The following is a 12,494-nucleotide window of genomic DNA, read 5'->3' on the forward strand; positions in this document are numbered from 1 at the left end:
TTCCCCAATGTTTCTCCTCTCCTCTTCCTCCTCCTTCTCTCCCTCCACCACATCTATCTCCTCTCCTTCATCATCCTCCGCTCACATTTTGACACGCTGCTGAAGATGCGCACGAATGCGTCTTTTGCGCACTTCCATCGCCACCGCCACTGACAGCGCCCGTGCTTTGTAATATATTTTTTTTGGGGGGGGGAGAAACCTTTCTGTAAAACGCAACAAGCGAAGGAGAGGGGGAAGAAAGAAAGAAAAGAAAGAAAGCAAAGGCGAGAGGGAGAGGAAGAAAGAAAGAGAGAGGTGTGAATTGAATTGAACGCGGTGCTGGTCTCATGTTTCTCGCCTAGGGCCCGGATGTACCGAGGGATGCACCGGTCCGTTTTCCAAACCGGTTCCGCCGAAAGCTCCCTCTTTATTCTCGCCTTCACCTCCATCATGGGGATTAGGTAATATTCACTCCATCCGAAGAAACCCTCCCCATAAAAAACGGATAACCCCAAAAAACTGTCCGTGCCAGACAGTTCTCCTCTCTCCCCCCTTTTTAAATTTCTTTATTTTGTGGGGGGGGCTTTTTTCCCCTCTTGTTATTTCCTCTCCAGCTTTTTTTTGTGCTCCTTCTCCTTCATTCACCTATAGGGATAACGCCGGACTACATTTATGGTAAATGAAAGCAAAAACATGTACATCCCGGAGGACACCCTTGAGAACCATCAAGGTATGTGATGCGTGTGTTTCATTATTTTTATTTCGAGGTGACAAATATCTTGTAAGTGGGCACAGGGGAGAGGGAAGGAGGGAGGGAGGGAGGGGAGTGTAAGAGAGGTATGATGATCCCGAAATGGGGATGGGATGGGGAAAGAGGAGGCGGTGGAGGGAGGAGGGTACGGCTCCCTGTGGTTTTCAACAGATGGACAGATGTTGGTTTCTTTCCTCCACTTTGACTCTGTTTGTTTGATCGTTTCCCTTATTGAAGTGCACTTATTGCTGCATGTACTGAACTTGTGCCATAATCGCGCAAACACAAGGCTGCAGCTCCACAGATATGGATGATGATGGTGGTGATGATGTGATGATGATGATGGGGCCTGTTATAATTCTTTTTTTTTTTCTTGCTGTGGTTAAGTCCACGCTTGTGGGTTTGACAGGCCTGCCCACGGGAGAAGTGTGGCACACTGGGTGGGCAGTGGTCATGTTGAGCCAACAGAGCCAAGACATTTCCAGCGCAAAGTGTTGCAAAAATCACATGTGCGCGGACAAATTCTTTGGCAGAAGCGTTTCAGTGAGGGGATTAAACCAAAGTGCACATGTATGTTAGAGGCTGCGTGTCCTGAAATAAACACACAGGGGGCAAGAAATTGAACAGCGCACGCTTTTACGCGCACCCGACCACCATTAACCTATCACTTCCCCTATAATCAATAGTCGAATCTGTCAGGTTTGAATGCAACTTTGTCGTGATATATTGCCAGCTGGTGTTTTTTTAAGAGCAACGCGCCAGAGAGAAACGACACAGGGATGACAGGTGGCAGGAGGAGAGGGCCTGCAGGACTCATGTGTCTGCTGAGAATTGGGTTGACGACTGTGAGCTATTTTCGGGGGGGATGGCAGTTTTGGAAGGACTGCGGGTTGTTTCGCACAAGACACGACACGAAGTCCGACGACTGACGACTTTATAAGTGTTTACAAAAGCGACCAGAGTGCACACACACACACACACACACAGAGAGTGCTTTGCAGATCCGGGGCTGCGGTCTCTGTTGTACGGTGAGGAAAGGGTCTGTTTGCATTGCGCAGTATTACGCGTCGCTCCTTCCACCCACGTTGCAGAGAGCAAAGCCCAGTATGTCTTCGTTCATGGCCAACCGGGTCCTGCAATTCTGCGAAGGGGGATATTTATGCGATCACTATTATCATCCTCATAACCACCATCATCATCGTCACCGTCGCTGTCGTCGCCTTCATCCACCACTTCCACCACAACCACATACCTCTCTGCCTTGGCGACAGGTTCCATAGCAACAGGGGATGAGGAGAGGGGTGTGTGTGTGTGTGTGTGTGTGTTTGTAGGCTGTGCAAGAGTGTGTGTGCGTGTGTCGCAGCGAGACACATCCACCAACAGTTTGTTTCCGGGGAGCAACTAATCATAGGCTTAAACCTGCAGATCCTAGTACCTGCTATCATGTTCAACCAGCTACCACTGTATACTGACAGCTTAAACATCACCATGAAGGCCAGGTGTGTGTGTGTGTGTGTGTGTGTGTGTACTCTTTTTCTGAGTCAGGACCAGTAGTCCAAAAACATTATAGACCAGTAGGAGACCAAAACCTGGTCCTAATGAGGCACCTCATGTCTGAGGAGATAGTGTAGTTTAGGGCTAATATTTGAATTGTGGTGAAGTTAATGTTAGGATTAGAACATTAACAGGTTATGGTTAAGGTCAGGGATAACGCTTTGTTTAGGCTGTGCAAATGAATGGGAGGCAATGCATGTCCTTAAAAGGATAGCTGCATGAACCTCTCTCTCTCTCTCCCTCTCTCTCTCTCTATCTGTTCCAGGTATTACTCATGTTACCTCATGGGGACCTAAATCTGTTTACACAGTCACATTATGGGGACTTGTCTTCCTTATGGGGAGAAAAAGCAAGTCCCCTGAACGTAAATTACTTCATTTTAAGGTGAAGACATATTGTATGGTTAAAGTTGAGGTTAGGCCAGTAGTATTTATGGTTAAGGATAGAGGATAGATTCCAGGAAATGAATGTAAGTCAATGTAGTGTCCTGTGAAGTCATGGTGACCAGACTGTGTGTTTGTAGTCGGTAGAAATTACCATTATGTCAATTTATTTTCTTCTTATTATAAAAACGAGTCATCGTTTTCAATTTCATTTTTGTTAAATGAAGCATTTGTGATGACGCTCCAAATCAAGTCACAATCATGTCAGAAAAACTGCATGTTGGTGTTTCCCCCAAATCTACTGTCCCATGAAAATAAACCTCCCAGAAATATCCCAGATGCTTAAAGAAATAATGAATATCATCATCATATCAGAGTTGAAAAATCTGTTTATCGCCGCTGTCTGCCACTGAGAAGCTCAGATAAATATAAGGAAAATGCTCAACAAAACCTAAATCTGCAAGTCGTGAGTTGGTGTTTCTTCCTTTTCCAAATAATTGGGTGGTCCTGTAAACACTGCATGACATGATCCGTCTTACCTTATTACTGCCCTCTTGTAGGTGGCTGGTCTGGTCCTAAATGCTTAATAATGAATGAGTTCAAATGTGACTGTAGAAAGCATGGTAGCTCAGTGAGATCACAGAGACAGGGCTGCAGGACAACACAACAAAACACCAGATGAGGCTCATGGATGCACAGCATTTGCCCATTTATGTGCCAGGAGTGGTGAAATAATGTACACACCTGTGGGTCAGGTGTGTACATTATATCAAGTTGAGTCAAGTGTGTCTGATAAACATTTTCTTTTTAACCCCCATTTCATTGTTAGAGCTTGCGAGACACCTAAGCCAAACTGCCTTGGGATTTCTATCAAATGCATCACACGAGGAAACTACTTGGGTGGTGGTTTCAGCACCACGGACAGTTCATTTTTTCATTGGTCTGTTGACAGTTACATGACAGCTACTGAGGCAAAGACAGGGCTTGACCCTGAGATATCACTGATTGTAAATATCACTGTATTCAGTTTACTTCTCAGATTTACTTTCTTTTCAAACATCACAACACTGGACATTGTAATCCTACAAACTGTGCTGATGTTACCTGAGTTCTAGTCAATATGAACGCAATGGGCCCTTTGCCTCATGGGGTGACCCGATTTGATCATGTTTTGAATGTAACAGACATTATTATTATTATTGTTCCACTCTACAGCTTTAAGGGCAGTGGAGAAGTGGCTATTATAACCTGATGAGTTTCCTATAATTTAAATGTTATCCATCCTTGCAACTCAGTCTACCTCTACCTCACAATAGCAAGTGTTTGCCAAAACAATGAAACCTCTATCATCCTGTTAGATGCTGCTCTGTATCTGACCCCGACCTTGCTTCACGCTGTCAGTGGAGCCAAAACAAGACAAATTATTCCTTCAGGGATCCGGGGACAAAAAGTCCTACACGGACAAATAGAACAGATGATATCTAATAATGTTTCAGTCCCTGATACTGATACCAAACACCAGCTTTGACACCGGTGTCTGATTTTCTCTTCATTGTCAATTACAACCTTTATATCTGCTCTATAATTCAAACCAAGCTGATGTTCCACATGATTGCACTCAATGCTAATGTTCACTTAATGAGCTTTTCTTTCTTTCTTTTCTTTTCTTTTCAAATGGAAACATACACACGAGCAATAACACACAGGTTTCTGACATCCATTCATTTGGACAGCCCAAACAAAGCGTCATCTCTAATCATAACCATAATCAGTTAATGCCTAACCGTAACCTAACCTAAGCCCTAAACTTAACCACTTCAACTTAACCGCCTCATTAGGGCCAGGTTTTGGTCTCCATGAGGACTGCTGGCCTTGACAAGGTCAGTGTTTATGCCAGAAAATGTTCTTAAGAGGCCACAAATACAGCGCGCACACACACACACAAACATGTATTTGTAACTGGTGTGCAACAAACTCACACCTGTAGCATCTACTGCATGCATATGGAAATGCTGAAAGTACACACACACACACAAACACTGACACAAACACAGATCTGAGCAGCGGTGTTCAGCAGTGTAATCAGTGAGATTATTCTCCCTGTGGGCACTGTGCCAGAGACATGATACCTCTGTTAGGAATATTAATTGGTTTCCGATGGTTACCCAAGGGTGCTGGCCGTCTGCCAAATCACCTCACTCTAATGACTTGACTTGATAACACTCATTGATTCCATTGAAGCCACCTCAAAAGACATGTTGCAACAAACCACACGGATCTATTCCGTCAAATGACAAATGACATGTAATCTATTCACCTCGTACAGTGTGTCAGCTCTCTGTTGCCTGGCCTGTGGACGAGGACGCCATGTGTCTGCAATTGTTTTGCAATATAATTCCTTAAAAGGGCGATATGTAAGATATTTGGCAAGAGCAATCGAAATTTTGGAAAGCACCCTTTCCCCCTTTGTCTCCAGAGAGATCCAGTCTATCTATACGGAGCTGTACGTATATGCATTTTCCACCACATAAACAAACAGTATTTATAGGCTATAAATTGTAGGCACCATTGTTATCAGTGAAGCCAGTATTTCCTTAATCTCCGATGACATGTGATGGTTATTTAATGACTAAATACATTTGTTACACACAGCTTTTAAAATGTCAAGCTTCACTTCAATATTGGCTCTGTATTTACAGATTCAATTAAAATGGCATATAGTTGCATGTGTAGCCAAAAAACATGTAATAACATTAATCTGGATTTGAGGACTTGAGGGTAGATGTAGTTTTCTTGCAGCGAAAGTCAACGATTGTAAGAGAATCCAATCAAAGCAGCAATTCTTTTAAATGGATAAATCAGCAGCAGGTGGCAAAGTGGTTGCTGTCCTCAAACACAGGCAGCACCTCATCAAGTATTTCCTTCAAACATGCTTTAATTAGAATCCACACTAGGGGCAGGGAAACAGTTAAGCAAGCAAATCTAAATCATCTATCACCATCCTCGACTTAAATGGAAATCTGGGCAATTTAGCGCCAATCTACCTCTAATCAATCCAGTTGTTGCTCGATATCACAGTATTTGGAGTTTGTGCGTGCCAAGCCGAAGCCGATTGAAAAAACTGGTCGTTGGGGCGACTGTGGTGAGGTTGCGTGGCGGTTTTCATCTGCGACTTGAAAGGCGTTCTGTCAAAATGATGAAAAACACATTGCTGTCTAATCATGTAGCACATGTCTGTGTGGTTTACATTCCCGAGCTACTGCGGTTGATTGACTTTCTGTCCAATCATGAATTCTTTGTTATGATGAGTGTTTGTTAAACCTGCCTGCGAGAGTCCAGTGCCTTTTCTAATCACGCCGTTAACCTCGGTGATTGTCATAAGACGGATCTACGGCCAGGCTTGTGTGTGAGACGTGTTTTAGGATGGACTTTTTTGGGGCAGCAAACACAATTGGACACACTCTTTCTTTATCCTCGGCAATAAAAACGCAACCTTGCTGGTGTGGTGCAGTCAAACATGACCCACTTTAGTCCAACATTGTTGTGTCTGTCCATTTCTGTTTGTGTCTTTTTTTCAGTAATGGTTATTTGCAGTGAAGAGGAGACTCTTAGTTTAAGAAATAGCTTCAACTTTGCCATTTTTCACCGTCTCCTCCTGCTTTTATCAGAGGTAAAAGCTGGTGTTTGTAGTTGTTGATTTACTAGCTGTTTTAAGGAGGTGGGCACTATATAGTTATTCAGTTGCTTTTGGAGATGTAAGGCCCTTTTTCTTTTTAGCTTGTAATACTTTTATTTGAGCACTTGTGCAAGTGTGCGCAGACATATCCGATTTCAATAAACACTGGGTGCAAGACAGAACCAACAAAAGTAGCAAAACATGTCCACACACCAGTTGTTGCTCCCAGAAAATGATTTTTATTACTGACAATTTGGATGGTGAAAAAGATACTTTTTTTTAGTACTTCCCTTCACAGACAATGTGATATTTCACCAACTAAGAAATCCGCATCTGTAACCTTATTCTTAACCTAACATTGATTCCTTTCACTATCCATAATGTTTTTATAGTTAGTCTTTAATACCTTTTGTTTTCTTCTTTTTTTTTAGTCTTTTGCTTTAAAGGTCAAAAGAGATTGTATCCCAGGCGAGGACAGACCAAAAATATCACATTCATATAAGCACTCAAAAATAGTATGGATTCAAGTACTTAGTAAGGATAATTCTGGATCATTTAACATCCATAATGCAGCTTAATAATTTGATTTATTAAGCTTAATAACCAAATGATGGCTACTTTTTAAGGGGCCACAAGCCGGGAATGCTGGGAATCTTGTCTTTACATCTCAGGGCTCGTGCTGTTTAAGTGAGTGTACTACATATATATGAGCTCTCAGTATACAGTAGTCACAGTGTACGTGTTTACAGCGGTATTAGTCACAGTGTTGAGTACAGCAGCTGTAGCAGAGGATGTGATGAGTGATTAAAGGCCAGTCGGCGTTAAAGAAGTTTTATATCAGCACCTCGGCGTGTTTTACAGCTTTATGTTAAGGATGTGACTCAACAACAGCTGCTCTTAACGTAAAAAAAACAAAAACACACCATCTGAGAGACAAAGAACACGCATGTTTGGAGGGAGAGAGAGAGGAGGGGGGACAGGCTAAAGGAGATACTATAAGATGAAAACAGAAACAGAAGGATGTGGTCGCAAAATACAGGTGAGAGGAGAGAAAAGATGGAGCCGACGAGTAAAAGGATGATATGAAGAGACAGAATGAGAAGAGTGGACTAAAGGGAGAGATTGGAGGGAGCACACAAGGAGGAGGAAAAAGAGGGAGGATTATCTGTGACTCTGTCTTTCTTAAGCTTCTGGTTGTGTATTGGAAATCTATCCAGAGGCTTTCCTCTGCTCCACAGCTATCAGGCCTCCGTTTTCATTTCTGGTGGGATGGTACAGCGATGCTGGCAGCATTGTGTGTGTGTGTGTGTGTGTGTTCCTTTTCTGGTTAAAAACACGGACTTTCTCAGGACCAGTAGAGCCTGGACCTGTTGAGGTAGAACCTCGTTTGTGAGGCACAGTATGTAATTCCTGCGGCTAGAGATCACTCAAAAGATAACAAAAGACCTGGTTTGGTGACATCAGGTAGCAGGGTGGGATCACGGACGTTGTTGTTTACAGGGAGAGCTTTAGTTTACACATGGCAAAAGAGTATAGTCATGATCCATTAGTGACAAATGCACACAATGATAATGAAAAACAAAAGACACGACGCTAGTATTACCGAATATTTGCTCTGGAATCTGGACAGCTGGATGGCATCATCCACACATTTCTGTGGATTTAAAGTGTTGGAAACGTGTTTTTAGATGTTTTTAATGTATAAATATTACATATTGTGAAGTTAAAGCTTTGGTTGAGCTTCCAAGTGAATGGAAGGCAGTGTACACACACACACACACACACACACACACATTTTATTGATCTGGCTGAAGCCACAAGTGGAAATAATGGCTCCAGACCTTTAGCATCCTCTCTTTTATTGCTCATATTCACCCTTCTCCTTTTAAACCACATATTGTCTGTCTCTCATTATTAATCTTCTTCAGTAATTCTCAAATTAAAGGGAACGGACTCACTATGATTTTTAATGTTAACTTGTTACAATATTCCCATAAAAAGAATCTAGTATGTAATGTTATAAAACAACTGTGGGTTTCAAAGGGTAGTAACTCATTTATGGCTCCTCCCATGTAGGATGACAAGACTATTATTATTATTATTATTATTTCATTATATTCATTATTGTTACCTTTATTTGGTTCACCAGTGTCACGAGGATGTCATAATGTCCTATATACTTTGCATAAGGAACCATTAAAACCAAAACGATGTCAGTGCATCCCGTGGATGTAAAGAAACCTGTTAAATATTTAAGATGTACATGTGCATGTGACACATGACCCCTGTGACCTCTCTCAGGAGAGCTATATGTGTGTTTGGAGGCTATGATGCTCCGTAAACAAACCCTGCATGTCCGTGTATGCGTGTGTTTCTCTAGTAGAACCTGATGGATGAAAAGTGGCAAGAGTTTTATGCAGTTTATATTATTTATGCCTTGTCATGTACAGTATCTTCCCTCCGCTGTCTTCTTTCTTTCTGTTTGACAAAGTCACTTCAGTCCTCCTTTGGTAGATAATTGTTGTCTTCTGCCTCCTTTTCGTCCCCTTTGCCCCACCCACCATTTTGCATTATTATTCCATTTCATGGCTTCTCTGGAGTGAGACCGCACTTATTTTTCTTCCTGTGGATGAAATGGTCTCATCTCATCGCATTTACTGTAAAAGTCCAGTAGGCGCTTGCTGTAGATCTGACCACAGAAAAAAAAGCAAGCCACAAAAACACCATTTACTGTCCCAACAGAGAATTCAGACTCTTAAGTTGTGAGCACTCAAAAGAACCCACCCGCACAGCGCGAAGTGGACAACCCACAGTTTCATCCTCTTACAAGAACAGCAAGAGCCTTCTATGGCTAAGTAGTTTGGTACAGTATGGTATGGTAAGGTTCTCAGTCAGGCTTTCATCTGAGAACAGTACCTTTACTTGGTAGGCAGGGGGGCGTGTGCTGTGCTCGAAGGCTGCATCAGGGAGATACATAGTGTGATGTTGTACAACATCAAATAACACAAGGACAACGATGGAGCGGCTATTTTGTCCTTCTGCTCGGTTTGTGACAGGTTTTGTATGAGAATAAGTGAGTGACGCTTTTCTGGCGCCCAATCAGCTGACTGTCGTGGGTCTAGCTCCACCGTACCCTGCCATTGCTCTGGTACCGCAAAGGAAGTGTACCAAAAAACGGTTGGGGCCAGTTGTTTTGGTACTGTTCTTATTGAAAAACGCAAAAAAATGTGTACTGTACCGTGCCGGACCGAACACACCATAAGAGTCCTGTATTGTACTGTATAATCTGGATCCTTAAAAAGTCTTACATTTGATAAATTTGAAACTGAGGGTTTAAAAGAAGTCTTGTGGAGAATAAAGCATTCATTACGAACATATATAAGTTGATGATGGAGCACGGATATGAAGGTCGCTTCAATGTCTCTGTCTGCTCGCTTTCAATTTAGTTTGACCATTACCGTGCGCCGCTCTCCCTCTTTATTTCTTTGGAAATCCTTTTCACTCTTTCTTTTAAACGGAAACATGTCATGGATTAAGACTTCACCAGTCGACCTCCCTGCGTATTGATTGTTCTGCTGCTGAGAACCTGCAAACTGGGCACGTACTGTGTGTCTTGAATGTGTTGCTGTTTAATGTGATTCAAAGGGGTCTTGTAGAGTGTATCATGCATTAAGTGTCTTATGCATTTAACCATAGTGGAAACCGCTGGCCTACACTGTGTGTAGTTAAATTAGATTGTGTAAATAGTAGAAATGTTCATGTGATATTAATTATAATTACATCTAGGGCTGTTTATAAAGCCACTTCAAATTGCTTCGCAAAATTGATCCTGGAATATTGTAAGCATTTATTTATTCATTTAAGCTTTAATAAGAGTATAAATAATAGATGTATTTGGAGGTCATTACATATACAGTTAGCTTCCTGGCATTACTTTTTCAGTCAGGTGTTCCCCATAAAGCACTTACAGTTTAATCAGCAGCATGTTTGACTGCCAACTCTTTAAAAGTATCAACCCTTTTGTCTTTGAATATATTGCTTTTGCAAGTTTGACCCCTTTGACGACCGTTCATGTCTGTATATTACTGCTGACCAGTGTCCAAAATCCATTCGGTGGATCTTTAATATATTTTCCCTCTGCAGACAGCTGCTGGCCTTTGCTGTATATGTATGTATATATATATATATATATATATATATATATATATATATATATATATATATATATATATATATATATATATATATATATATATATATATATATACATATATGTATGTATTTTTTCTAATGCAACAGTACATATTCATGAACATATAAATGAAAATGTGCAAGATTGTAGCCAAAGCTAATTTCCATCTTCAGTCCCAATGCCAGTAACACAACACAACACAACAGCAGATGTAATTCATGTGTTTTTGTTAGCTCCCGGTGGTGAAAGTAAGACACTAATTGAGGAAGAAGGTTTTTAGAGCCTTTAATACATTATTATTTCTAATCCTTTATTAAATGGGCCATTTATTTATGTTGTTTATTTATTTCAACATACTGTACTGTATTCTTTCACTGGGTGTAAAGCTGACTGCTGTCTGCCATGTCATGCTGAACTTTGACCACTGTTACACATGGGCACACAAGCATGAGCTGTCAGGATCTCTCCCTCCCTCTCTCTCTCCCTCTGCCCGTCAGTCTGCTTTTTTTGCCATGTTTTTGTGGTCGGGCAAGTTTTCTTTCAACTGGAAGGTTGTGGGTTCAATTCCTGGCTCTGCCAGTCTTTGTGTGTCCTCATGCAAGACACTTAACCCCATGTTGAAGTGTGTGAATGGGTATGAAAGACTGTAGTGTGAAGACTATAAAAGCTCTATATAAATACAGACTATGTGAATTGTGTGTGTGTGTGTGCCTGCGCACACAGTCACATGTTGTGCTTCTGTACTATAAAAGTGACCTGTCTCTTTAAGGAGAAATGGCTCCTAACAACTAAACATACTTACCAGTGAAGCGGTTAATTGAATGTGGAAGATTAGAGTTTGTGTCCTGTTGCTCTAAGTGTTTTTTTCTTCCCTCTTCATATCGAAGCACCATGAATAATAAATACTTTTATGAACAGCAGAGTGTTTTACATGACCACCGAGGAGATTATACACCACGTTTACCCTGGGTGCTCGAGCAGGGAATAAGAGATGCCACCACGCCAATTCTACATAACGTTATTACGTCTTATAAACACGTTTACAGCCTTTCCTAGCAGTCGTACGTAGTGTGTGCGGGACATTGTTTCCCTGTGTCAGACAGTTTTGTCTGACGTGTGTTTTTATCAGGCTTACACTTACAGTAGTCTTGTTAGTCGAGCCTCTGGTGGATTTGTCATGGATGGATAGTCTGCCGCTGTAGGCCTACACACACACACACACAGGTTTGCACTACTATTCTTCTTAGGACACTGCATTGACTACAACCTTTACTATGAAAAGAGCCATTTTGTGCCCTCTCCACCCCAAATATAATTCACCTGGAGCCACAGAACCCCTTTGAGCCATAGAATTAAGATAATATGACACCTGTCTTTTATACAGATGTACTATGTACAAAATAATGTTTGTTTGTTGAAGACATTTCATTGCTGTTTATAGCCAACCAAAAAAAAGCAGTACTTAAAACACAGAATTATGTAGACCCTAGTCCTTCTATTGTTTGTGGAAATTAAAAGTAACCCCAATTAGAAATAAATGAAGCAATATTTGCATTGTATGTAGTTCATGCTTGAGAAAACCCACCTGTGGATCCAAAGATGGACAGGTTTTGTCGAGTTTGGGTCGGTTTTCAATATCACGCTTGACGTAGACACTGGATGTGACGCACAAAACATTAAAACACTTTTATTTATCACCTTGATCTCTAAATAAGAGAACTTTTTTTTTCATAGTTAAAAGGAGCCACCGGAAGGGCTGAAGAGCCACATGTGGCCCCAGAGCCGCATGTTGTAGACCCCTGGCCTAAACAGAGCATTATTATTATTAACCTCAACCATAACCAGTTAACGCCTAACCCTAACCTTATATCATCATATCTTAGCCCTGAACTTAACCAGATGCTTAGAAATGAGGGTTTGCCTTATTAGGACCAGGTTTTGGTCTCCATGACGACTACT

At 41.5% G+C, this 12,494-nt stretch overlaps 1 protein-coding gene across 1 annotated transcript in view; it reads left to right on the forward strand.

The window, feature by feature from the left end:
- The first annotated feature begins 570 nt into the window (after positions 1-570).
- The window catches only part of cacna1c (calcium channel, voltage-dependent, L type, alpha 1C subunit), a 147,532-nt gene continuing 135,608 nt past the window's right edge, over positions 571-12,494 (forward strand). The window contains exon 1 of the mRNA XM_044022299.1: positions 571-709. Within this exon, the coding sequence (XP_043878234.1) occupies positions 652-709 (58 nt within the window). The 5' untranslated portion in view covers positions 571-651. The remainder of the gene's footprint in view (positions 710-12,494) is intronic.

The sequence above is a fragment of the Solea senegalensis genome, linkage group LG3 (assembly GCF_019176455.1).
Source record: "Solea senegalensis isolate Sse05_10M linkage group LG3, IFAPA_SoseM_1, whole genome shotgun sequence".
Taxonomy (NCBI): Eukaryota; Metazoa; Chordata; class Actinopteri; order Pleuronectiformes; family Soleidae; genus Solea; species Solea senegalensis.